Raw genomic sequence first — 26,689 nt, 5'->3', positions numbered from 1 at the left:
TATAATTTCCAGCATCTATGGGCAACATTTGGTGGATAATGTTCCACTCATCCGTGGAATGGCTAAGAAGTTAAATGTTCAGACTCAGCAGCTTCTTTTGATCCAGTGAACTGACAAGTATGAGATTACATTGTCTGGTTGCAATCTTGTGCATATTTATCTATAAATAAGGTCCACTGAATACATTGGAAACAGTTTGGAGTAAACATACAAAGCATTTTACAACATTCTATTACACTTGGATAATGATATATTTATTTCTTTTCCTGCACAATAACTTCATAGTCCTTGGAAAAAGCCAACCGTCTTTCATCTTATCGGGTGTGTTTTATTGCCATCTGGTTACACAGTAATTTCATCCTAAGCTTTACAACGAATCATATGATGGAATATCAACTCACCAGCGGTTGTGTAATTGGGCAAATAAGAAATTGTCTATTAGTACAATCATAGGATAAAGCAGTGAGTAGCAGCAAAGGAAAGGGAGTTAGAAAGGTAACATTTGAAGGTAAGGAAAAAATCTGGAGAATTTCAACTTTTTAAAAAAGGTTTATAAAATATATCCTTAACTAAATTTAAAGTAAGAATAGCAATTAGAAGGAATGGAAGGAAAGGTGGACTTCTCAAGTTCTTTCTAATGGACCTCTAATATTATGATTATCTGTTGGGATACTTCCTAACCAGATCTGTTCTTTTAGGAAAAAGCTATTTTTCCCCCTCTTCAGGTGTCCTTGATTTTATTATGGTTGCCATCCATCACTCCCTAATATTTGCTGAAAGAATAGTTTTTAAAAAACAGAAGATGAGATGAGATTAGAAAATGAATATGTGAAGATGCTTAAAACCTTTTAAACTGTAAAAAGGGGGTATGTTTTAATACATGTGAGGCTGAACACACATTTCAGTTCAGAATAAAATTATTGGTCATGTATTAAGATTTCTAAATTTTGTGGAAAATTTCCAAGAGGGAAATGGGCATTTTTATTCTTTTCTGGTCTTCTGAATATAAGAATAGAACTCAGGAAGGAGAAAAAAATCAACTTCTACTTGCCTTTTCCTTACATAAAATGAACAACCAAAAGAATATGACATATGCCAAGAATATTTTCTTTACTATTGTGGAATGAAGATGAGCTGCTCCAAGGAATGTGACAAGAAGGAGAAGCCTATTTTGTCTTTTTCTATAGAAGCAATCTTAAAAAATCCATCTACTGAGGCTTGCCTCCACAGTACGGTGACCTGCAATAGCCAACCTGAAGTGGCTCAAAAGTTGAGTTCTAAGCCACTTTTGGACAGGTGTAAAGGTAGGAAATTTGTTCTAGTTTATGAAACATAAGAACATTCTTATCCCTTTGAATGATATTTAAGTAGATTTAAAAAATACCTGTAGTGTGTTGAATTCTTATTTTAGCATGATTGCTAATATTTCACAACATCTAGCTTCTATGGATATTTTGAATTTGCTTTATGATACATTAGGAATATGACATACAACATTTTGGGCACAATAGCATGGAATTGAAGTTTATTTTCCAGATAACAAAATGGTACCATAAATTGCCAGATTTGCTTTCCTAGTTTTCTTTTTCTTTTACATTTATATTTACATTTACATTTATACATTCCACTCTGACGATATCGACAGTTAGCCAACGAAAGCTAAGTTTATTAAACAGTTGTTTTCTTTTACATTAATCCTGGTGTTCAAATATTTATATATATATTTGTCTGTGTATGTGTGTGTGTGTGTATGTATGTATATGCATATGCATATGCATATATATATGCGTATGTATATACACACACACTTAATAAGAACATTATTTATGTATGTATTTATGTATATTTATGTATGTTGTTTTTATCCAGGTTATGTGTGTGTGTATGCTTTAAATTAGGGCAAAATTAAAAGCTTTTCATTTATGTGCTTTTTATTTTTAAGGACAGTTTGTTATCATATTTTTCCAGACTATATTTGAACAAGTTGGGTATAAGAATATCTTCTTTAAAATGGTATGTTCTAATGTCACATCCAGAGCTTTAAATATATTAGTTTGTTGCCTTATAAATCCCTAAGGAACATCTGATATGCTTGTGGAAGAAATGTTATTGAATAGTATTAATGGGGGAAAAACTAATTATATATATCTGATAAGGACAAAGGACATAGTCTGAAAGGGCCAGGCTTTTCTTTAAGTAATATGGGAACCCTACAAAATGAACCAACTACTTAGCAGATAATACAAAAAAATGCAGTTATATTAAAATACTTCTCCAATACATGGCTGTCTAGCTTTTTCTTGATGTCCACCACCTTCCTAGGCAATTGGTTCCATGGTTATATTCTTCCTGAAGCTTAAGTCCATTCTTCCTAACTTCTGGGAAAATAGAGAATAGATGTTGACATTCTTCCGCTGACATCTCTTTAAGAATTTTAAGAGTGCCATCATGTACTTCCCCTATATTATCCTAAGCAAAGCACGGTTAGTTTCCACATGATTAAATATGAAGGAGTAGAAAGCAGGAGGGGATGAATTCTAACAGTGTATCTTCTCATTATGAGCTGGTTTGAAATCTGAAAGCTTAAACTACTTCATGTCATGTGAAATTGCACTAGTGTTAGTATATTGAAGAACCCATAGCTAATAGTCATACATAGAGAAATAGTTGCACATGCTTTAAGAGATGATGTATAAACATTGTAACAGCTACTAAAATGAAAAGTCTACACTAATCTGAAGTTATATTTGAATCTGCTGTGCTAGTTCTGAAACAACATTAGTTACACTGCTGGTTAAACAAGGTATGAAATGCCAATTTTATTATGAAAGTAAATCTGAGACCCCAAACACCCAATTGTTGTATAAAAGCTTGCACTGTTAAGGCAACATTACCTTCATGCAAAATGTGCATTGTTACAGATACAATTGGGAATGGGAAAAAGACAAAAAATCTCTTTCCAATAGATGCATTATGTGGTCATGATAATTCCTCATTCCAATATTTTAGAAAGATGTCATTTGGAGAAGCGCATTTCAAGCCCATTTTAAAATCACTTCAAACATTTTGAAAATGCAATGTTTTAAATTTTAAAGTGTTTTTCTGTTATTTAAATTAGGCTGCAATAGCTTCTTCCCCCAACAACTCCCACCTCACATGCTTTGAAATTGTTGAATGCAATTAAAGTCTAAAAATGGAAGAAATATGTGAAATACACCATCCTCTTGTCTTCCCTAAGCTGGAGTAGTGGGATCCTTGCTGATATATAGATTTTAGTGCCCACAATTTTCAGCAATGACCATACTGGCTGGGGATTTCTGAGAGGTTACATAGTTGAAGAATGTCCAAGGGACATCCATAGTCATTAAGAAATACTCATGGGCAACTTTATGCAATAATTCATTTAATTTTCTATTCCTCATACACGTATCATCTTTTCTAAACAAACTAAAAATGCTAGTATTGTTTAATTATTGATAATATCCATTGTCATAGGTATTTGAACAGTCCTAACTTAGTCCAGCATTTGGTGTCTCAAAGTAGCCTTCTGAAAAAACAAGAAAAAACTAGAGACCTGCCCCTTGCCAGCTATTATTCCTTTGTAACTGGTATATAGAGGCACACTTTCCCTAGCTTGGACAGGATATTGAGAATCCAAGGCTAATAGATAGATAGATCTTCATGAATTTATTGAACTTCCTTTTTAAAACTATCTGAGCTCCACCATTTTTCATGGGTAATGAATTCCAAAGGTTAATTAAGTATTGTGCTAAGAATTACTTGTTTCTACCAGTTCTAAATCTCATGTTTTATATCTAATATATGAACTGAAGTTTTAGATGATAATTTATGAACTATCAGAACAAAGTTCTCTTCAGCAATAATTTGAGTTCTTCTGCTAGAAGCTTCACATCTATATGACTGTGAAATACGCATTTGGTTGCAGCCATTTGCAAGCTCGCTATCACATTACGAGACATACTTGTCATTCATGTTATGCAGGCCTACAGAAAATTTTCAATGTGCATTTTAAAGTTGAAATATGTATAACAGTCTTTACATTTTTATGAGTGTATGCCTTACTTCTCTATCTCAAAAAGTCTACCATTATTCTTTACTGAAGAACTGAAGAACGATGGTCCCACATTTTGCATCTGGCAATCAGTCTTTAATCTTTCTTTGAAATAATTTTGCCTAAAGTGAATTCAGCTGTATTACTTATATTTTTCCTTCTGCCTCTTACTGCATATGTAGATGCTGAAGCAGTTCGAACCAAACCTTGAAGCCATTTCTCAATCGATTATTAACATTTTCCTCAGTCTGCCGCAAGCTAAAATGTCACCATTATTGGAAGTCAAATGCTACATTTACCAAAGAAAATGTCATTCTGCCTCCAAAGCCTTTTTCTCAACACCATCCTCCCACTCTTAACACCTAGTTTTTTACCTATTCCATTTCCTTCTTTCCCTTAGAGAGGTTATTTTAAAGATTTCAACCAAATTTCCTTTTTTTTTTGTTTCTGATAGAAGAAAGCAACTAAAAATATTGAGGAGACTGGTGTCATCATAAACTAGAATTGGCATTTTTATAGATTTTTTGTGCGTACAAGACAAGCAGAAATTCAGGAGCCAAAGCAAGGAAAGGCTATTTTCTCCTAGGGACTGCACTTTTAAAATGAGCAGTCTTGTTAGATTCACTAAGAATCAATGGAAGCAGAGCAGTTTTTTTTTCTCTTCTGTTTAACCTTTTTATAGTGCAGTGGGGTGAGAGTGGGGACTAAACTTAAAATCAGAGACATTTGCAAGTATCATAATCACCAACTTTCCTCAGATGAGGACTATGGTTCTCTTTGTGAATTGGATGATTCAGACCTTCATATTGTGGTCAAAATCACAGTCATGACTGCATGATCATGGTTATCATCTTGAATTTTTTAACACATATGTACTCCATGTGCAGGTAGTCTTCCTTTAGTGACTGTCTTGTTTAGTGACTGTTCACAGTTACAGCAGTGATAGAAAAGATATGTTATGACCAACCTTTACATTTATGACCTTCACAAGTCTGTAAAGCAAAGGGAAGCCTAAGTAAGATCGTAAGCTCAGTCACAATTTCACTTAATGCCCAGTTTTCTTCAATTGTGATTGCTAAACAAGAACTACCGCTTCCCTTTCTTTTTTAACAGACCAAATGTTGTACGTTGCTTGACCTTTGAATGCTGGGGCTGCACTCCCAAATATAATGGATAATCCCAGGATTTAATTATTGTTTAATTTTATTTTTTAAAAAAACCTCTTGATTCTTCAGTTATGTACAGTATTCAACAATTTTCCTCTTAAAAATTAAAAAAGGTAAAGGTTCCCCTGCACATGCGTGCTAGTCGTTTCCGACTCTAGGGGCTGGTGCTCATCTCCGTTTCAAAGCCGAAGAGCCAGCGCTTGTCCGAGGACGTCTCCGTGGTCATGTGGCCGGCATGACTAGACGCCAAAGGCTCACGGAACGCTGTTACCTTCCCACCGTAGTGGTCCCTATTTTTCTACTTGCATTTTTACGTGCTTTCGAACTGCTAGGTTGGCAGAAGCTGGGACGAGTAACAGGTGCTCACTCTGTTACGCGGCACTCGGGATTTGACCCGCCAAACTGCTGACCTTCTGATCGACAAGCTCAGCGTCCTAACCCACTGAGCCACCGCGTCCCTTTTTCTTAAAAATTAAGAGGAGTTTAATTACAAATTATGGCTCATTAATATTCAGGTGCTTTGATTTTGGATGTTGGCTGAGAAAATTTAGGACTTGAAGTCCACACAAGTTTAAGGTGGCCAGGTTTGAAAATTAATGAGGTAAAGAGAATAGAAAATGTTTCCACCCATTCTTTGATTGATAATAAAACCAGAATGAAAAATGTTCATTTTGATACTGACCCTTTATATTAATTTAAAGCTGTGACTTTTTACTAAATTCAGAATGCTCTCAGGTTACCGAGGGAAGCTACAGCTGACAACATTTTGCCTTATTTTTGCACAACCACCAAAAATTATTAGAATTAATTTTCCCAATGGCCCAGTTGTTTCTGTGTGCAAATTGCTAAGCACATTGATTTGTGCTTTAAATTGTAAGCCGCCCTGAGTCTTCGGAGAAGGGCGGGATATAAATGGGATTTTAAAAAAACAACAGTGAAAGTAGGGAAGACCCATTTTTTGTCTTAGCTCTAGTTTTTAAAAAGAGAACTAAGTAAACACATATATTTTATCCTGAACAACTGACCCAGAAGAGAGGTAGAATGAAAAATGTGTTACTTTGGTCTGACATTTGTCTTCACTGTATGAATAATGACACTTTCAGATTACATGGATTATTAAAACTAACTGAAATAATCAGTAATGGTTGTCAAAAAGAAAAGGAAAGTTGCATTAGCCAACCAAATGAAATGTCATTCTGTTTAATTATTATTATTACATGTATTTCCTTTCCTTCTTATTTCATTGCCAGACCACAAATCTGAAAAGGTCACATGCTTGCCTTGTATTCAGTTGTATTTGGATGTTCACAAGTTTGTAATCACCTAAAAAGAGTCATATTTCAACCGTGGCTATTTCTTGGCTAATGTTTTTACAAAATTCTTATCTTGCACCTTTTCTCCCCTTGTTTCTTCTTGTTGAGTGTTCTCTCTCTTCATGAGATTCAAGACTACTGGAATTTTCTCCCCATTGAAGAATAACAGAGTTGGAAGGGACATTGGAGGTCTTCTAGTCCAGCCCCCTGCTTAAGCAGAAGACCCTATACCATTCCACACAAATGACTCCCCAATCTCTTCTTAAAAACCTCCAGTGATGGAGCACCCACAACTTCTGGAAGAAAGTCATTCCACTGAATAATTGTTCTCACTGTCAGGAAATTTCTAGTTGTAGGCTGCTTCTCTCCTTGATTAGTTTCCATACATTGCATCTGCTTTCAGATGCCTTGAAGAATAGCTGGCTCTCTCTTCTTTGTGGCAGTCCCAAGGATATTGAAAAGAAGGACTAGGGGCAATATGATAGCAGTGTTCCAATATCTTTGGGACTGCCACAAAGAAGAGGGAGCCAACTAGATATACCCAATTCATGCAACTGTCCTTCAAATGTTTTAGCCCCAGGAAGGGGCAGTTCTGCCCTGATTCTTCCCCCCAAGCAGGAGTATTCTTGTTCTTTTCAGTTTTTTGCTGTGTTTTTTCTTGCTGTTTCTTGGCTGATGATTTTACAAAATCCTTATCACAGTTTTTCTTTGCATTACCGTATGTGTATGAGCTATCACAGAAGAATTCAAATCAGAGAGAGAATGGTGATGATCTTCTCTCTTACTTTTTCTATAATGAAATGAAATTCTGGAAGTGAAAGAGTTGTGTTCAGCTTCTTCTGGTCCCCTACTCTGCCATACAGTGCTTCTGGGAGGAACCCTCGACCACATCATATTATTTCCAGAAAAAGCTCAGTCTATGAAACTTTTATCTTATCAGGAAAAAAATGTTTTAAAAAAGAAATAATGGGAAAAGGTTGTCAAACCATTTGTGTGTCCCTTGTAAAATAAAAGCCCTTTTTCCCTCCCATTGCACCCCATCCAGTCTGAGTGTCAACAGGTATCTTCCTCCTCATCTTTGCTGAAAGCACATATCCAATGCGTCTGGGCCTTTACTAAATGCTATAGTCCAAGTCACAAACAGCTTGAGCAAGTTTTGATGGATTGAATATGAGTCTTGGTGGATGAATAATGTCCTTGATAAGGGGGTTACTTTTTATAAACCTGCCAAATGAAGTTATTTTGAGGACTGTAGAGTTCCTTCGATTATATGAGCTGTTTCATAAGAATATAGCTGGATAATTCCTCTCTTAATCTTATGATGGCTACTCTTATTTTGGGGGATTTGTCATCAAAGCCTAAGTTCAGATCTCTATTTATTACATCATCATTATTCTTCTCTGAGTAAGAATTGGGTGCATGCCTTTCATATATTGTTTTAACAGCTTCTAAAGAGCAGAAGCTGGGAATGTAAAGGTAGTGGTAAAACTGCACTGAGAAAGCAAGAAGCGTATCTGAGAGGAAGTAGTTAAAAAGCAACAGCTCCTGATCAATGTGCTGGGTTCAGTATGTATAAAAAAGAACAGATAACATCAGACAGCTTGTAAATGCTCTACTGTAGAAAACAGATAAGAAATTCAACTATCTTCACTAGTTCAGAAACACTCTTCTAAATCATAAGAGCCCTGTGGGATCATATCAAAACTTCAGTTTTTCTAAACCTGTTAATTTTAATGTGTTATGTAATAGTTCCCAAAATTCCCAGTATCTGTAGCTATTGCACACAATGCACAAACAAATCCAAGTTTACTATCACATTAAAAAAGTTGTCAATTTCTGCCTTCATAGGAAAGGGCTAACTTTGAATTTGAAGGTGACTATCCATTTCGATGGCCTAATTTTGGCAATTGACATTGTTTGTTTATTTATTTGTTTAGCATATGGCATAAAATGACAGGGAAATCTACACTTGATAGACACACAATGCAGTCCTGACAGCCTAGAATGCTAATTCTTTCCATTTAGCACTTACCTGCTTATCCTTGGTGCACTGTGGGTGTGGGGGGCAAACTAGTTTTACACCAGCTAAGTAATGGCACTCAGGTTGCTGGCTCTTCTGGGCTCCTCCACCAGTCTCGCCACGCCTCACCTCACTTCATGTTGCAACGCCTTGCATCTAGCCAGGTCCAGCATCAGCTTCCACTCTCTGCACACAGAAATGTAGCTAGGTTTTTCCCACTAAAGTATACCCATTTATCTACTTGCAATACTGCATGCTTTCTAAATGCTGGGTGGGCAGGAGCTAGGGAATGAGTGACAGGAGCTTACTCCATCTCACGGAGCCACAGGAGTGCAGACCAGTTCCAGTGTCATTAAGTCTCTGAGCCACGCTGTCCCCTCGGCAATTGATATTATACCTGACATGCACATCTCTAGTTTTAATTGATACAAATATTTAATAAACTTTAATCTGCTTTAATGTCTGCTTTCTGCCAGACCAAGTGCCTTGTGTGTCGTTCATGGAAAAGGTGATCATGGTCTTTCTAGTTTCTGAGATGGGAGGATTAATTACTTTGATTATTTGACCCTGAAGACCTGGAGCAATCTGGCCCCAACAATGAGTAATTATGAATTTTCATTCACTTTACAGATGGTTTTGAAACTCCTTTTGAAGTACAGATCTCATGGCTGTAATATGTGGCCTAATCTTTGGAAGTGATTGCTTCCTTTCTCTCTTGCAAATTAATAATACGGTTGTTAATTGAATCTGGCTTCCCTATTGACTTTGCTTGTCAGAAGGTCACAAAGGGTAATCATATGACCTTAGGACATAGGGAGGGTCATAAGTATGAACCAGTTGCCCAAGCATCGGAATTTTGATGACATGATCATGGGGCTGCTACAAAGGTCGTAAGTGTGAAAAATGGTCATAAGTCACTTTTTTCAGTGCTGTTGTAACTTTGAGTGGTCGCTAGATGAACTGTTGTAACTTGAGAACTACCTGCATTCAACTGCCAGTGCAGCACATTTCCCACAGCCCAACCAAAATTCTTTCCCCTCAATCTCTTAATGCTATATGGAAACCATTGGCAACAGGATACATGAGTAATCCCACTGTTATTCTGCTTGCATGTGTCTTTCCCAGCGCAAAATTTTTCTTCTGTTTGTTCTACCAGTTGTCATTCGTTTCATTTTCTTTATATTTATGTTATCTTTAATTTATTAATGTTTGGTATAGACAATAACATATATTAATACTGCAATGCTCTCTACATGGGGCTGCCCTTGAGGACCACTCGGAGGCTTCAACTGGTGCAGAATGCAGCCGCGCGAGTTGTGATGGGGGCTTCCCGATACTCCCATGTTACACCTCTACTCCGCGAGCTGCATTGGCTTCCAGTTGCCCTTCGGGTGAGATTCAAGGTGCTGGTGATGACCTATAAAGCCCTTAATGGCTTGGGTCCAGGTTATCTGAGGGAACACCTGCTGCCGGCATCAAGCTCCCTTCGTCCCGTGCGCTCCCACAGGGAGGGCCTTCTCAGGATACCACCGGTTAAGGAATGCCGGCGGGTTATTCTTAGGGGAAGAGCGTTCTCTGTGGGCGCGCCTGCCCTCTGGAATGATTTACCTGCAGAACTCCAGACTGCCCCCAATCTGTGTTCATTTCACCGGGACCTGAAAACCTGGTTTTTCGATCTATCAGGCCTGGACTGAAGGGGTTTTAGCTTTTTAAATATTGTTTTAATTGGGCTTAATTAATTTAATGTATTTTAATTCTATATTATTTTTATATTGTATTTTATGCTGCCCTGTAAACCGCCCTGAGTCCTTCCGGAATAGGGCGGTATAGAAATTTAATTAAATAAATAAATAAAATATAGAATTCTTTATTGGCCAAGTGTGATTGGACACACAAGGAATTTGTCTCCAGTGCATAAGCTCTCAGTGTATATATAAGCAACAAGTGATAAATCATGATTATAATAATAAAAAACATTCATCATAAACCATAAGATACAACACTCAGAGATGGTCATAGGATATTAAATAAGCAATCAATATAAATCATACTAGGATACTAAATAAAACAATATAAATCGTAAAGTACACTCAACAAAGTTCTAGTCATAAAAAGATAAGGAATAGGTAATAGTAAGGATGAGAAGGATAACAGTAATACAGCCCTACTAGGTAGTTTGGCAATGTTGTGGGAATTCATTGTTTAGCAGAGTGATGGCATTGCGGGGGGGGGGGGACTGTTCTTGTGTCTAGTTGTTTCAGTGTGCAATGCCCTGTAGTGTCATCTTGAGGAAAGAAGTTGAAACAGTTTATGTCCAGGATGTAAGGGGTCTGTAGATATTTTCACAGCCTTCTTTCTGGCTCGTGCAGTATAGAGGTCCTCAATGGAAATCAGGCTGGTAGTAATTGTTTTTTCTGCAGTTCTAACTATCCTCTGAAGTCTGTGTCTGTCTTGTTTGGTTGCAGTGCCAAACCAGGCAGTTATAGAGGTGTAAATGACAGATTCAGTAATTCCTTTGTAGAACTGTATCAGCAGCTCCTTGGACAGTCTGAGCTTCCTGAGTTCCAAAAGTTGTTGTCCTTTTTGGATGACATTTTTGATATTAGGTGTCCATTTTAAGTCTTGAGATATTATGGAACCTAGAAACTTGAAGATCTCTACTGTTGATATTGTGTTGTCTGGTATTGTAAGCGGTGGTAGAATAAGAGGGCTCCTAAAACCTACCATCATTTCTACAGTTTTGAGTGTGTTCAGTTCAAGATTGTTTCGGCCACACTTGTTCAATTTCCCCTTATTATCTCGAACCGATCATTGTTGTATCATCTGCATACTTCAGTACTTTAACAGAGGGATCCTTTGAAATGCAGTTGTTGGTATAGAGAGAGAAGGGAAGTGGAGCGATCACACAGCCCTGGAGGTGGGGGGGCTGTGCTAATAGTACAGGTATCTCATGTGATTTTGCCTAGCTTCACTTGCTGCTTCCTGTCTGTTAGAAAGCTTATGATATGAAGTAGAATTCTGAAGCCCAGAAATCTAGATCTTGAGGAAATATGCTTAGGACACTCTATGGCTGGGATAATAACAATAGGTCATTTCTTACAACAATAGCAGGTGTCAAACCTGGAAGTGGAACCTACAAGAAGCAAACCCTTTAGCCAGCTAATGCAGAAAGGTTAACTAAGTTATTTTCAGCCACGTTGCTGTAATCTCTTCAGAACTGAATAAAGCTTCTCCATATCAAATTTACCATCAAATCTTTGCTTGCAATGCATTCAATCTCTTTTTGGACTCCTGCATTATTTTCTTCCATGCTTCATTTGCTTTCATTACACTGGCAGCTCAGCAAGGAACCTCTCAAAACACAGTTAACATTGAATAGATTTTTCATGAGAGGGATCTCTCTCTCTCTCTCTCTCTCTCTCTCTCTCTCTCTCTCACAGACACACACACACACACACACACCAATTTTTATCATTCACTTTTGTTGTAAAATATTTTTAGCCATTCATTTTTTAAGTCTGTCATGCCAGAGGTTTTTCCCCTACTCTTCATTCCAGCCATCCGCTTCAGTAATTAAATGTCTGTGATTGGTGCCTAGGTGAAGGCAGCTTTTGTCTGAAAGGCTTTGGTCTAAAAGAAATTAAATGGAGCCTTTAAACATTTCAGCATCCTGCTGCTCCATTTCTGCAGTGCCCCAAAAGATATCAGCAGGAAGCTAAATGCTATGCTTCAGTGGCAGAAGGCTCTAGCCTGAGCCATTTGTATGCATCCAATTAGAACCATTCTCCCAACTAAACTAATTCTTTTAATAACAGGTGAGAAGATGCTCTGATAAAAATTAACTATGGTTCCATATTTTCAATTCCAAGTCTCTTCATAACATCTTTTAATCAAATAAATAGACTCTTCAGTTTGTCAGAAAAGCCATATGTTCTCCTTTTGTTCTTTTTCTAATGAACAGGCTATCGTACATTTTCATGAGAAGGTCAATATTTTCCACATCACTCGTGAATCAATGATCAATATCGTCACCACCACCACCATCATCATCTCTCCAAGTGCCACTCACTCTTCAGATTATCTCTAGGTATAAAATAAATATATTGTGAGGAGATAGATTACTGAGCTGTGCATACTTTGAAAATTATTTGGAAGAAATGCTTCAGATTACATGTAAGTATTTGCACATCTCTGCTATTCAGTAAGGAAGCACCATGTTTTGTTATGCTTCCTTGTATTCTTGTAACAGGTCCCATTGCTTTAAGAGTCACAAAGTACTGACTTCTTAAAACACTGGAATATTTTTTCCAGGCTTACATAGAAGTTGGAAGAGTAGCAAAGTTAAATAGGTGCTGGGTTCATATTATGCCTGATGTACTTCATTGTAAATCTATCATTGCACTTAACTTTTTACATATCTATAATTTCCACATTCATATTAGGCTATGATTTTGAGTGTTGTTGTTTGCTATGTGAACTCTTAATTTGAGATCTCAAAGTTTCTTGTAAAGATTTAGAGCTTCAAGAAATTGTCACTTTGTAGACGTGAACATTAATGAAGACTTGACCCTGTAAATCCAGTCTTTCACATGCAACTAGTGCTTCTTTAGCTACCCAGTTGGGACTGGTAACTCAATCATTAAATGAAGCATACACCAAGTAAAACCACAACTGCGCTTATGATCTTACTTCAGCTTTCCTTTGCTTTACATACTTGGGAGATCATAAATTCAAGGGCTGGTTGAGAAACTACATTTTCATCACAGTCATAACAGTGAATAGTCAGTGCAAGGGACAGTCGCTAACACTGCTGCATGAGGCAGATACTAAGTCACTGTACAGGGCATTGTACACATCTTCCTCCCTTCCTCCTTCTCTCTCCCTGGAAACAGAAATATTATTATGATTAAGTTTAATAAAAATACACCATTTTACTTTCTTACCAGATGTTCTTGATTAACTCACTATAACTACAGTAGCAGCAATTTCATTTGAAGCTGAAATCAAAATGAGTCCATTCAGTCCCTGCTGGTTTACAGCTAAGCTCAAATTATGATGTTATTATAATCTGAGTGATCCAGTTTAAAAAAAACTGCTGACCAGGACAGACACTCAAGTTCCTTGTATTGTTGTTGCTGCTGTGGCCTTGTATACAGAAAATGTTTTGCAGAATCAATTTTTTGAGGAGAGGTTATTATAAGAATACAGGATTGTTTTAGATCTATGAAAGAGCAAAGCGAACTAACTATTCTCAGGGGCAAATCCAGGGCTTTTTTTTCTCATAGAACGCTCAGAACGGAGTTCCGGCACCTTTTTTGGATGGAACCTTGTAGGGTAGGCAAGGCGGGTTATATGATGTGTGTGAGTTCCGGCACCTTTTTCTTTTACAAAAAAAGCACTGGGCAAATCTATCCTTTGATGTGTTTGGTGATGGAACAAGCTCACCCTTATATTATCAAGTTGGTATCATCTAGCTGTGGTGAGCCAAGCAAATTATTTCTAAATTTCTATCATGCCTGTCTATTAGTATATTCCAGGCAGTTAATAAATTTCCTGGCCAGCATCCAGACTTTTCCTCCAATTTATTAGCAAGGAGTGGAGCAGGATAGAAAGGCTTTTCTTCTACTTTCCACACCAGAGTCACCCTTGCTAACACTTTTCAGAACCAGTTTGGTGTAGCGATTAAGGTATTAGACTAGAAACCAGAAGTCAGTGAATTCTAGTCCCGTATTAGACATGAAGACAGCTGGGTAATCTTAGGCCAATCACTCTCTCTCAGCCTTGGAAAGGAGGCATTGGCAAACCACGTCTGAAAAATCATGCCAATAAAACTGCAGGAACTTGTCCAAGCAATAATCAAGAATCAACAGTGACTCAAAAGAACAACAACAAAACCTGTTTGTTTGTTGTTGTTTTTTAATTGGCTGCAGGGGCCATAGGAGGCAGATACCTCGTATATAAAGTACCATATCAGCCATCCAGGGTAGCTGAGTGTAGTACACCTCTCTTCCACCCGCTCTTCCTCCCCAAGACAAAAAAAGTTCCTTCTCAAGTCAGAATGCCAGACATCCATTCCTATGATCAAGGCTAAATTCCCTCAGGGTGGCATCAAGACATTACATGACAACACAGTACATTGAAAACTGAAGGTAAACCTTTCATTTTGCTACTGAAAGGTGGGTGCAAGTAAGTTTGAGCCTTGTCACTGTAATCTTATCACTATGCAGTCAAAAATGACAGGAATAGTGATAAGAGGTAATAGGTTAGGAATGGTCTCTGCTAACAATGCATGTGCTAATAAAGATATTTCAAGCCCATTGATCAAGAACTGATATTAAACCTTTCTTTCATCTTTGTTTTTTTTTTAAGTTATTACGATAGGATGGCCAGCAACTAGTAGAAATGTGATTCTCTCTCTCTCTCTCTCTCTCTCTCTCTCTCTCTCTCACACACACACACACACACACACACACACACACACACATACACACACACACACAAATACAAACACACATAGCAGCCACAGGAACATAAGATACATAACATAACATACCATTATAGTATTGAGGACATACATTTCCGCAAAGTTTTGATCTAAAATGAAATAGCTGCATCCCTGCTTGAAACCGATTACTCAGAATGAGTGCAGCTGGTAAATAAAAGAAGTCTTTGTGGTGTTTGGTTAATAGTAAACATGACAGATGGAGGCAGCCCTCTCTTTCTCAATATCCATCCCCCACAAAACTACTGGCAATTGGATGTTCTCTGTGAACAAATTTGCATCCTGATAGATCTCAAAAAAACCAATTAATTCTCTCTTGGATTCCTGCTGTGGGTTCTATGCAAGAATAACTAACAATGTCTTTCCTTCCTACAATACAGAAGCCTATCAGTTAGATAATGTAGATTAAACTCTTCTTCTAAAATAGGGGTGTCAAACTGGTGGCCGGATATGTCACGTGCAGGCCACACCCACCCCAGCTCCACAAAGGCAAAAAACATTGCGATGTGTCACAATATGTCACATGACACGATTGATTTTGATACCTGTGTTCTAAAACAATTTCTTTCAATAATATTACAGCTTCAGGATTTTTGCTTTTAATGTACACACAAGGAGCATTTGCTCAGTTCTTAACCACGGCATCCTTTCCTTCCTTCCTTCCTTCCTTCCTTCCTTCCTTCCTTCCTTCCTTCCTTCCTTCCTTCCTTCCTTCCTTTAAAACATTTATATAGCTGCTCAATTCTGCCAAATTCTGCATAACTCTAAAAAACAATAAAACTGATACATAAACCATTAATAAAAGTAAAAATAGGAAATAATAAATAACAGATAAAAGATAATTAAACAAACTCTGTGCCCTTGGAATCCCCTATAGCAGGTTTTATTGCCCTCCTTCCATATAATCTACCTAGACAATCTTCAATCCTCATTAAAATGTAGGTCTTAAGGACCCTCCCAAAGGCTAGAAGGTGGGGGCCTGTTAAATGCTGTCATAATGCCAGCAAGACTCAGCATGATTGACAATCATGACTGAAAGTCTTGGAAGTTGTCAGGGGAGAAGTATCTAATGACTTGTACTTTGATATACTAAAGGTTCAAGGATTTGAGATGGAGCTTCCTACTAATGGGTTGTATTTATTCATTCAAACAATCAATCTGACTCTTTATTCTTTGCTAAGATAGTAATGACAGCATAGATCAAGAAAGATATTCCTCTTTACACCCAACTGATTATATATTGAAGCTTATGCTGAAAACATTGCCACCAATTATCTTCAATTCTGATTATCACAATGAATCTTATCAAGCCTGTTTGTTTTGAAGCCTGTTATTTTGCAAAGCCATACACACCACATAACTGTATGTAACCAGATAACTGAAGATAGATCTACTGTATGAAAGATTTATGGAATTGTACCTGAAAAAATGATTAAAAGGAAAATTCATATTAGGCATCATTACAAAATAAATCAAATACATTCTTCTGTAGCAAGTTGTAGACCTGCTACATGGTCTGCCTGCTTTCCTGATCTGATCTTCCAGAAGTTTCTTCCAGAGCTTTATGTCATTTTTTTGCATTTATTTATGTATTTGATTTCTAAAGGTGCCCATTTCAATGACTGACTAGGATAATGTACACCATATAAACAATGAACGGAAAAAGTATAAAATAAAAATATAGAGAGCCAAGTAAAATTGTCATTATGGATATTAAGTGCATTAAGATTAATGCAATAATCTCGGGTTAGCCTTATTTCTACTTTTCTCCCCATTCTAGGACTATATGTGAAAGCTAGAGTGGAGTCCCAACAGGATAATCCAACTGCATGGTTTGTCCCATTGCATACTACCACAAAATCTTTGTATGAAGTATAGGCTTCTCCAAACACATTAGGGCAAACAAAGCTACTTCTGCATTGTAATTTATAATTGTGCTGGATCTCAATCTTATGGACCTTCTAGAAGCATAGAATATGTTTTGAAATAATCTTGGAGATTGTCTTCCCCAACTCTCTGCCTAGTGCAGAAATACATTTCTGACAGATGGCCATCAATACTTCTAGTGGGGAATGCACTAAAAAAGTTAGTCCTTTGTTGGATAGCTTTTACCACCATTCTACTTGTCTTTCTTTTTATTTGTAAACTGCCCAGAGCAGTCATCTTGAAATTAGAACTGGAAATTGGTCTACTTCCCATAATTCAAACCCTTCTTTCTCTAAATAACAGCTTTAAATAGTTCTGCAGATGTTCTACATGTCAGCTTTCATCTACTTGATGATAGCTATCAGGCCTCACCAGTCTTCTTTAGACTAATCTTACATAATGCCTCAAGTCTCTTTTCCTATTTTTTTTCTTATCTTATCTTTACTCTTCTCTAATCAGATTCTAGTCTGCCAATGTTCTTACCAAACTATTGCACCCAGATCTGGAATCAATATTCTGGTTGCTGTCTGAACAACCAGAATAAAAAGGAATGATAACTTGTTTCTGATGAAAAATTAATCATGCATAGAAACCACTTTGCATTCATCATAATACAATGGGGTCGGGCCTGATAGCAGCATTGTTTAGGCCAGGATTTATCTCTCAGTCTCACCTACAAAAATAAACTCTCAGGATTTGTGCAGGCATCCTGAGACAGAATGAGAGAGAGGCATGGTAGATCTATCAAAAATATTTGAAATAGGCTTCCAGTTTGCGTGCGCAGCGCCGGCGGACATACGAGAAGAAGCCTCTCCCTGCCATCTGGTCTTTCTTCCTCAGAGAAACCTGAAAAGGGCCAAAAGTCACCCTGAAGGGGCGACCACCATGAGGAGGCTCTCTCTGCAATTGCAGAAGGGTGACAGCCCTCCTTTTGATCCAGAGCTGCTCCTCTGGCCCGAAGAAGAAGAGATTGGCCATTAACATGGCCATTCACTAAGCCGTTCCCTGCCAAAAGCCAAAATCACTATCAAGCACAAATCTGGAGGATTTGGGTGAAACCTTACCTTTCTTACTTCCCTAATTACTTTCCTGTGGGACTTTTCTGAAAATCTTTTCCCCCTTTCTTGAAAGATTGGCGACTGCTTACTTGGGGAATTAAAACCTTAAAGCCTCAAAAAAAAATCAAATGACTAAGCTAAATAACTAACCAACCTTATTTGTACTTCTGGAATTTTTGGGCCACTAAAAAGTTTTTATTGCTTATTTCTGTGGGGACCTACTACCCTATTTGCGGCCCTATCTAGACCGGGATGCCCTGCGTATGGTCACTCATGCGCTTGTGACCTCTCGTTCAGACTACTGCAATGCTCTCTACATGGGGCTGCCCTTGAGGACCACTCGAAGGCTCCAACTGGTACAGAATGCAGCCGCGAGAGTTGTGTTGGGAGTCTCCCGATACTCCCATGATACACCTCTGCTCCGTGAGCTGCATTGGCCCCCAGTTGTCTTCCAGGTGAGATTCAAGGTTCTGGTAATGGTTTTCAAGGCCCTACATGGCATGGGTCCAGAGTACCTTAGGGATCACCTGCTGCTGGCATCAACTTCCCTCTGCCCTGTGCGTTCCCACAGAGAGGGCCTCCTCAGGGTGCCACCAGTCAGAGAATGTCGTCTGGTGGCCCCCAGGGGGAGGTCCTTCTCTGTGGGCGCCCCGGATTTATGGAATCATTTGCTGGTTGAGCTCCAGATGGCGCCCGACCTTCGTTCCTTCTGACGTGATCTGAAGACTTATTTGTTCGAACAAGCTGGCCTGGCCTGATGGGGGATGGGTTTGGATTTTATTGTTGTTTTAAATGTATTTTAACCTATTGTTATAACTTGGGCATCTCGTTTAATTCTTTCTTAACTTTTGTATTTTTGTACTTTTATATGTTTGCCCTGTTCACCACCCTGAGTCCTTCGGGAGAAGGGCGGTATACAAATAAAATTATTATTATTATTATTATTATTATTATTATTATTATTATTATTATTATTATTATTATTATTATTATTATTATTATTAAAATGAATTAATTGGATAAAAGCCTTATATTATATTTGTCTGGAAAATGATTTTACATGCTATTGAGGACATCTTTTGGCGAAACCTAGTATAGCAAGTAAACTTTTTTTTTTACTCTGAGATCTGGCTGTAATAGATTTGTCCTTGACATTATCTTTAAAGATAAAAATTGGGAACACCTGGCACTGAAAACAACCTTTAGGAATACTGGAGGTGGACATTTATTGATTTTTATTAAAATAGCCTCCACTAAAGACCTATCTGTAAAATACTAAAGAAATGGAAGAATATATTCCACCACTTGACTATAAACTCATACTTGATACAATTTTGGCAATGACTGCAGAAATGAAAGCCAGACTTAAAGACAAATCTGACAGCATAAACTCACCTAATGAGACTCTGACTTCAATTGATGAACTGACAACCCCAAAACTAACAGAGGATGAGAAAATCAACAACAAAATAGGGGACTTTAAAGAACAACAAGTACAATCTACTGAGAGCCTTGATACCCAAACTTTGATTTCAACCTACAATTCAACAAACAACAGAAGCTGAAGAAAGCAATACTAAGATGGAGGACACCAAAGGCCTTTAAATACAGTACATTAAGACTTTAACCAACCAAACAATTACTACAATACCAGACATGACCTCTTACCTAAGCCAGATGGATCTGAAAGAAGAAGAAGACCAGATTGAATTAATGACAACTATACTATACCAAACATGGAGATTGGATTTATTAGAATGAAAATTTAATGACTATAAAGGGGTCACTCTCTTTGAAAAAATGATAACTGGATGGTCTCCCTAGATTCAAACAATATATGTAGGAAGAAAGGGAGACACATTTAAGAAGTTAAAGGCAATTATATGGAAGCCTGCCTGGCACAAGAAGAAAGCTAGAGTTAGATTTAAAAAATGATTTTTTTTTCCGTTGTAAATGTTGGGATTTGTAATAATAAAACTTACATTTTCCTTTAATGGGCCAAGAGGAACTGTTAAAAGATATAAACTAATTTTACATTTAGGATCTAGATTTTTAAGGGAATGAAAATTAGCTACAAACAATAAAACATACTTTGTTAATTATAGATGAATTGCAAAGATGACAAATAGAATATGTTTTTGAAATACAATAAGAATACACTTAAATGAACAATGTATGTATCTCAGATATGATAATTACTATATAATGAAATAGATTAGTTATCAGAACATAACTTTGAATTATATTATAGAATTTGCAATGATATAATAAAAGATATTATTTTAATAATTGATGAGCTACTAAGATGATAAATAGAATATATTTGTTGTAATGATATAGCTTAAAATTTGTCTTAATGTGCTAAGGGGAATCTTTAAAAGATATATACTGATTTTATATTTAACTTTTAGACTTCTAAGGGAAAGGAAAGTTAGCATTAGAATTGATTTATATTATAGAATTTGGAAGGATACAACAAAAGATATTTTTTCAATAATTGGTGAACTATTAAGATGATAAACAGAATAAACTTGTATAAAATAAGAATGCACTGAAATGAACAATGTATCTATTTTAGACAGGATAATTACTATACAATGAAATGGGAAAAATGTGGGCTACCCGAAAATTAAGTTTTCTTCTATATATTATAGGCTACTTTGGAATATTTTATTGCAATTAGGTAAAATTCAAAAACAGGACATGGATCTGTATAAGTGAAAATATATTGAAAATTGTTCTAATTGATTGTGTTAAAATTAGAAATGTATTAATTTGATTAATTTGATTATGTTATCATAACTTAAGAGAATCAGAGAGGGAATTCTTGTTGATGTAACTTGGGCAATTTACAAATGATTTTGTTATTTGCTATTGTTTACTTTTAACTACCCAACCAGCGTATTGCTTCATAAATATCTGGATGTAAAATTTAAAAATTAATAAAACTACTGTAGTATAAAAAAATATTTGAAATATACATAGTTCTTCTGTTCTTCTCCTTGAGATTTTCTTTCTATATTAAGGTATTTTTTTCTTTTAAAATCTGTTGTCTTTTGTACAGATGACAAGAAAGTGAAGCGTAGAATTAGGACCACATTCACAGCAGAGCAGCTCAAGGAATTGGAGACAATCTTCCAAGCTACACACTATCCAGATATCAACATCCGCAATCAACTGGCAGCCAAAATTAATCTTCCAGAAACCAGAATTCAGGTAATTTCTGCTTTCTTCTAATGTAGAATAAATGAAGCTGAATGCTGATATTGATAAGTTAACAAAAAGAGAAAAACTGATAAGTACCAATCAGATTACAACAAACTTTATAGCACAATATATAATCTAGAAAAGTTTTTGGTTTATGAAAGATTCTTAAGATAGTTGTATGCAGTAATATCAACAAATTAAATATAAGCCAGTTATCATACATCAGAGAAATCTATTTTTGTTGTTATTGAAGCTTGAAAAGTAAATTCTCTGTAACAAAAATTGATTTCCCAATAAACAATAGCCAATTTCGTGTATTTGTAACTGAATTCATTTTCTTGAAATGAGGTTTTATTTAGTTGCAAAGCAATGAACCTCATAAAATAAAATAAAAAATTCTACTTTTAGATGAGTTTGGAAACTTAACCACATAGAATTTCCTCAGAAAAATTTTAATATATAAAACCAATCCCAATTTTCCAGATACTGAAAACAAAGCAAAGTAAAAAACCATATTACACAATTATTGATTTATTAGTTCTTAAATTGGATTTTAAAAATATGTCTTTTGGTCTTTGTTAAATGTCAGATAAAACAAGGTATTTTTCTATTCTTACATAAGATGTAGGAAATCTGTAGATTGTTAAACACCATTGTTTGTTTAATCATATTTAATCTTTGTGTACTTTTTTAGCTGTACATATGTACTCATTCTAAGCTTCACCCACAAAATTCCTCAAGAATAAAATAAATTTAGCAGGCATATTAAAAGTCAGGAAAAATAAATTTGCTCTGATTTTAAATATATTTATTTATTTGGTTTGTGTGCTGCCCATCTCACTAGAGGCAACTCTGGATAGCTTACAAACATTAAAAACCAGTAAAGATTAAAACAGTAAATAATAATGATAATGATAATTTACTATTTTAAAATGGGGGGAAGGAAGCACAAGGTACACAGAGGGAGGTGAGGTCTTATCTTAACCCAATAGCCACCCCCAACTGGTAGAGACAGGTCTTCAGGCCCTTATGGAAAATCAGGTGACTGAGTGGGCTTCTTACCTGGGGAAGGTACAATGTTTTAAAGAACAGAAGCCACAGCAGAAAAGGCTCTTCTCCTGGACTCTACCAGCCAAAATTCCTTCACCAATGGGGTCTGCATCATCCCCTTTCTGCTGAGACAGAAGAGGCAGGCAAATCTCATTCCTTCGGAATATTTGAATTTCAATCTCAGAATTCTGAATAAAATTAGAATTTCAAATTTCAATTAAAATTTGAAATCAGTATTCAAAATACCAAGTTTTGATTGCACGTATCAAAATGTTTAATATAAAAATTATATAAAATAATTGAAAATATACTGTAAACCTACTGTCAGATATTTTTATATTTCTGGTGTCTTAGGGCAAATCTGAAATTATTGCTTTCTGTGAATGTAAGCAGCAAAAGTAGTAGCAGTCACTAATAAAATTTTATTTTTTTTATTCTTTCTTTTACATAGATTTGGTTCCAGAATCAACGAGCAAAATGGAGAAAACATGAACGATTTGGCAATTTAGCAGGCCTGCAGCATCAGACCAAAACTGATTTTATTTCAACCCCAAAGTCAAAAGTAAGTGTGGGTTTCACTATTTATTTGTAATAGAAAAAGCAGTTCCATGGAATAAAACATTTTCTAAATGTACTAATCAATAATACCAAATAAAGATACACAAAGTGCAAAAATGCAAAAACATAAAATTAGACAGAAAGCACTAACCAGTTTTGTAAATAGAGAAAAAGAAATCACAATAAGCAAGCAATTCATTTTTTTATTTATTGGTTTTACTGTATATACTTCCCATTTTGCTATCCAAAATGACTCTGGGTGGCTTACCTTGTAATAAAAATACAAACATATATATATACGTGGATAGGGCTCGCAACTTGGGAATCCTCCTAGATTCATGGCTTACCCTAGAAGACCACATAGTAGCCGTGACTAGGGGGGCTTTCACTCAGGTTCACCTGGTGCGTCAGTTGCGGCCCTATCTGGACCGGGATGCCCTGTGTACGGTCACTCATGCGCTCGTGACCTCTCGTCTTGACTATTGCAATGCTCTTTACATGGGGCTTCCCTTGAAGACCACTCGGAGGCTCCAACTGGTACAGAATGCGGCCGCGAGAGTTGTCTTGGGAGTTTCCCGGTATTCCCATGTTACACCTTTGCTCCGCGAGCTGCATTGGTTACCAGTTGTCTTCCGGGTGAGGTTCAAGGTCTTAGTGATGGTTTTTAAGTCCTTACATGGCATGGGTCCGGAATACCTCGGGGACCACCTGCTGTCGGCGTTGACTCCCCTCCGCCCTGTGCGTTCCCACAGAGAGGGCCTCCTCAGGGTGCCTCCGGTCAGAGAATGCCGGCTGGTGGCCCCCAGGGGGAGGGCCTTCTCTGTGGGCGTCCTGGCTTTATGGAATCAACTGCCGGTTGAGCTCCGGATGGCACCGGATCTTCGCTCCTTCCGGCGCGGGTTAAAGACCCATTTATTCGAACAAGCTGGCCTGGCCTGATGGGGGAAATGTTAGGGTTTTAATGTTTTTTATATTTTGATTGTTTTAATTTGGGCAACAATTTAATCCTTTTTAACTTTTGTACTTCTATTTATATGCCCTGTTCACCGCCCTAAGTCCTTCGGGAGAAGGGCGGTATAAAAATTCAATTAAATAAATAAATAAATAAATAAATAAATAAATAAATAAATAAATAAATAATACTGCTCAAAAAAATAAAGGGAACACAAGATAAGACATCCTACTATTAAATATAGTACATTGTGTTGTTTAAGTGTTCCCTTTATTTTTTTGAGCAGTATAGTATTATAAATATAAGAACAAATAAATTTACAAGAATTAAATAAAGAGTAAAAAGCAAAGTTTTGAGCTCAGCTTTCTCTGTCAATGCACCAACCACTTCCAACCTAAAGCATGTCAATCAAGGCCGCGTATCAACTAATAATTATAGATTTTAAGAAGTATTCCGTTTTAATCAATGAAGTAAAGCTTGACTATGTTGAATCAAACATTTAACTCATTTCATTGTTTGATATGGTAGCCAGTTCAAAAAATGAGGGTGCATATGTTTCTTCAAATCAGCCATTGATATCCAGGGGTAGTACTATACTCTCTTTTAAAGAAAAAAAAAACTATAATCCAAGTGGTTCTTTATAAATTGGTAGATTACAATTAAAATAATCCATGGGCACCTTTAAATTTGATATTTATTCCCTTATTAAACCCTTAATTGTATTAAGAACATTAACCAATATGCAGCTGCAAGTGGAGATGCTGAAATCACAAATGTTAATATGTCTTCAAATTTATTATTACACCAATATAGGAGTAATACTATATGGAAATATAGATAGCCACATCTTTTGAACTTTCACATCTCGGAGGACCTGAAAAACATTTCTTGATAAATTAGGTCCAAATTGAGAAGTTTACAAATATTCTGACTGAATTTTGTGAGATTTGAGGCTTGTTGTATTATTTTGTAACCTCTCAAAAATTATACCTATGTAACTGGCACTACGATGTTCTAAAGCATTAAACTCTTTTCAGCTATTTTTAACCGCACCCCCACCCCACCCCAAAGCTTATCTGCCATTTTTAAATAATAGAATCCCAGAGAGTCAATTTCTTATGAGAACCAGGATTCAATTTAAGCCTGACTTTAACCCACCCAGATGCTATGGGCTGGCAGTTTCACCTTTGGTGCCTACTAGATTCTATGTACTCACCTTTTACTTTAATTTCAAAGCTTAATGGTAATAAATTAATAGGAGGTTGACCTCCTGCAAAGTAAATTGCTATTTTCTGGCACCAATCCTATTTCCAAGAATGCCCTTGTGTCGCACATAATCTAACAAGTATGCATAGACAATAAACATGGGGATTGTTGTACTCCAATGCTATGTTTGAAAATAAAACCAGTTGCCCAGACAAAAAATTACAATTCACATTTCACTGTGTTGTGATTTTGTAACAAGCCATCCTGATTATGGTAGCCATTTGAGGAAGAATTATTGCAGTAATTTTTAAAGGCTGACAGTACCATGTATATTTAAAATTTCTAAATTATCCAGTGCCCTATAACATTTGCCTATCCTTTAAAGCAGATACCTTGAACATCCTAAGCTTTATTTTCTTGTGCCAATATAGCAGCAGTTAAATTTTAAGGACACATTCAATTTCCCTCATCTCCTTCCTAATTTTTTTTCCAGAGGGGGGGAGTCATTAATCTTTCCCTTTTCCAGTATTTGCCACAGTTGTGAATAGGTGTCCATCATCACAAACTATGGTTAATGCAAACTAGAAAGCGGAATCTGCCAGCAGTTAAGGATTTTATATTAGTAGCTTTGATACCTAATCTTCCCATTAAAAAATTGCTTCATTTTTTTCTTACTTTATATCAGTTTCTATTGTTTTTTATTAAAATTGTAATAAAAATTCTACTTATTATTGTTGTACATGTTGATAATATTTTATATAATTTCACCTTCTATTCCTCTCTCATTCATTCTTTTTATCTTGTAACAGGAACCTTCCATGATGCCCAGCAACATCCTTCTTGGTATCCCCCCTCTTTCAGGGTCCTATTACTCACTGATCCAAGAGCATTCCATGCACACCTAGCTATCAGACCTGCTGTCTTGTCCATGGAGTCTTTGGCATTTTCAAAATCATCTCTAATTATTGACTGTCTTCCTCCTTATATCCTTCACCTTCTGCTCCTGAAGCAAGCCAGGAGGTGTGCTACTATCAGTTTCACCTAATAGAGGATAAATTGTAAATACAGTATCTTTGAAGTAATGTCTGGTTCTTCTAAACAGATGTCTTCACTGAACCAGTATTATGGTGTTATGGGATTCCAAATAATTCCCATGGCTATGAAACTTACAGGTTTATTAGAATCTGGTTACTCTTTCTCAGCTTATCTTCACTGGAATGATTGTAAAGAAGTACCAACTGGTGCTCTTTAGAGGATGGATGAAATATAAGTACAATATTAAAAGAACTGCAGGCAACAATTTTCCTTTAAATATAGAGGTAAAAAGTTTAATGTTGGCTTTGAACAATGAGCAGACCTGGTGTGAATCAGTGGTCCCCAACCCTTTTACATCCCTGGTGTAAATGACAAGGCCAATCTTTCATCAAAGTTCAACAATTCATTGTTAATTATACTTTGATTGACACAATATACATTCTCAGATAACAAACAGCTATAGTATTACATCCTCTATGGAAGAGCTGGGACTTTAAGTGACCAACAGTTGCAGAGTAGGAGTGATCAGTTTTTATTGGCCAGTAGCATATTCTGTTCTTCACTGCAGGGAAAATGTTACATTTTAATTGATCAGATTGGCCACTCCAAACTATTAAGCCATTC

General features: G+C 36.5%; 1 protein-coding gene across 1 annotated transcript; it reads left to right on the top strand.

Annotated features, from left to right (window-relative positions):
* Positions 1–1,129: 1,129 nt before the first annotated feature.
* ISX (intestine specific homeobox) lies at positions 1,130–26,282 on the top strand (the record flags this gene model as incomplete). Its single annotated transcript, XM_083365376.1, has 4 exons — positions 1,130–1,304; positions 21,122–21,273; positions 22,766–22,876; positions 26,133–26,282. The coding sequence occupies 4 exons, from the start codon at positions 1,130–1,132 to the stop codon at positions 26,280–26,282; spliced, it is 588 nt and encodes a 195-aa protein (XP_083221502.1).
* Positions 26,283–26,689: the final 407 nt, after the last annotated feature.

This window comes from Vipera ursinii, assembly GCF_947247035.1.
Source record: "Vipera ursinii genome assembly, chromosome: 6".
In the NCBI taxonomy this organism is placed as follows: Eukaryota; Metazoa; Chordata; class Lepidosauria; order Squamata; family Viperidae; genus Vipera; species Vipera ursinii.
This window is presented reverse-complemented; position numbering and strand designations above follow the sequence as displayed.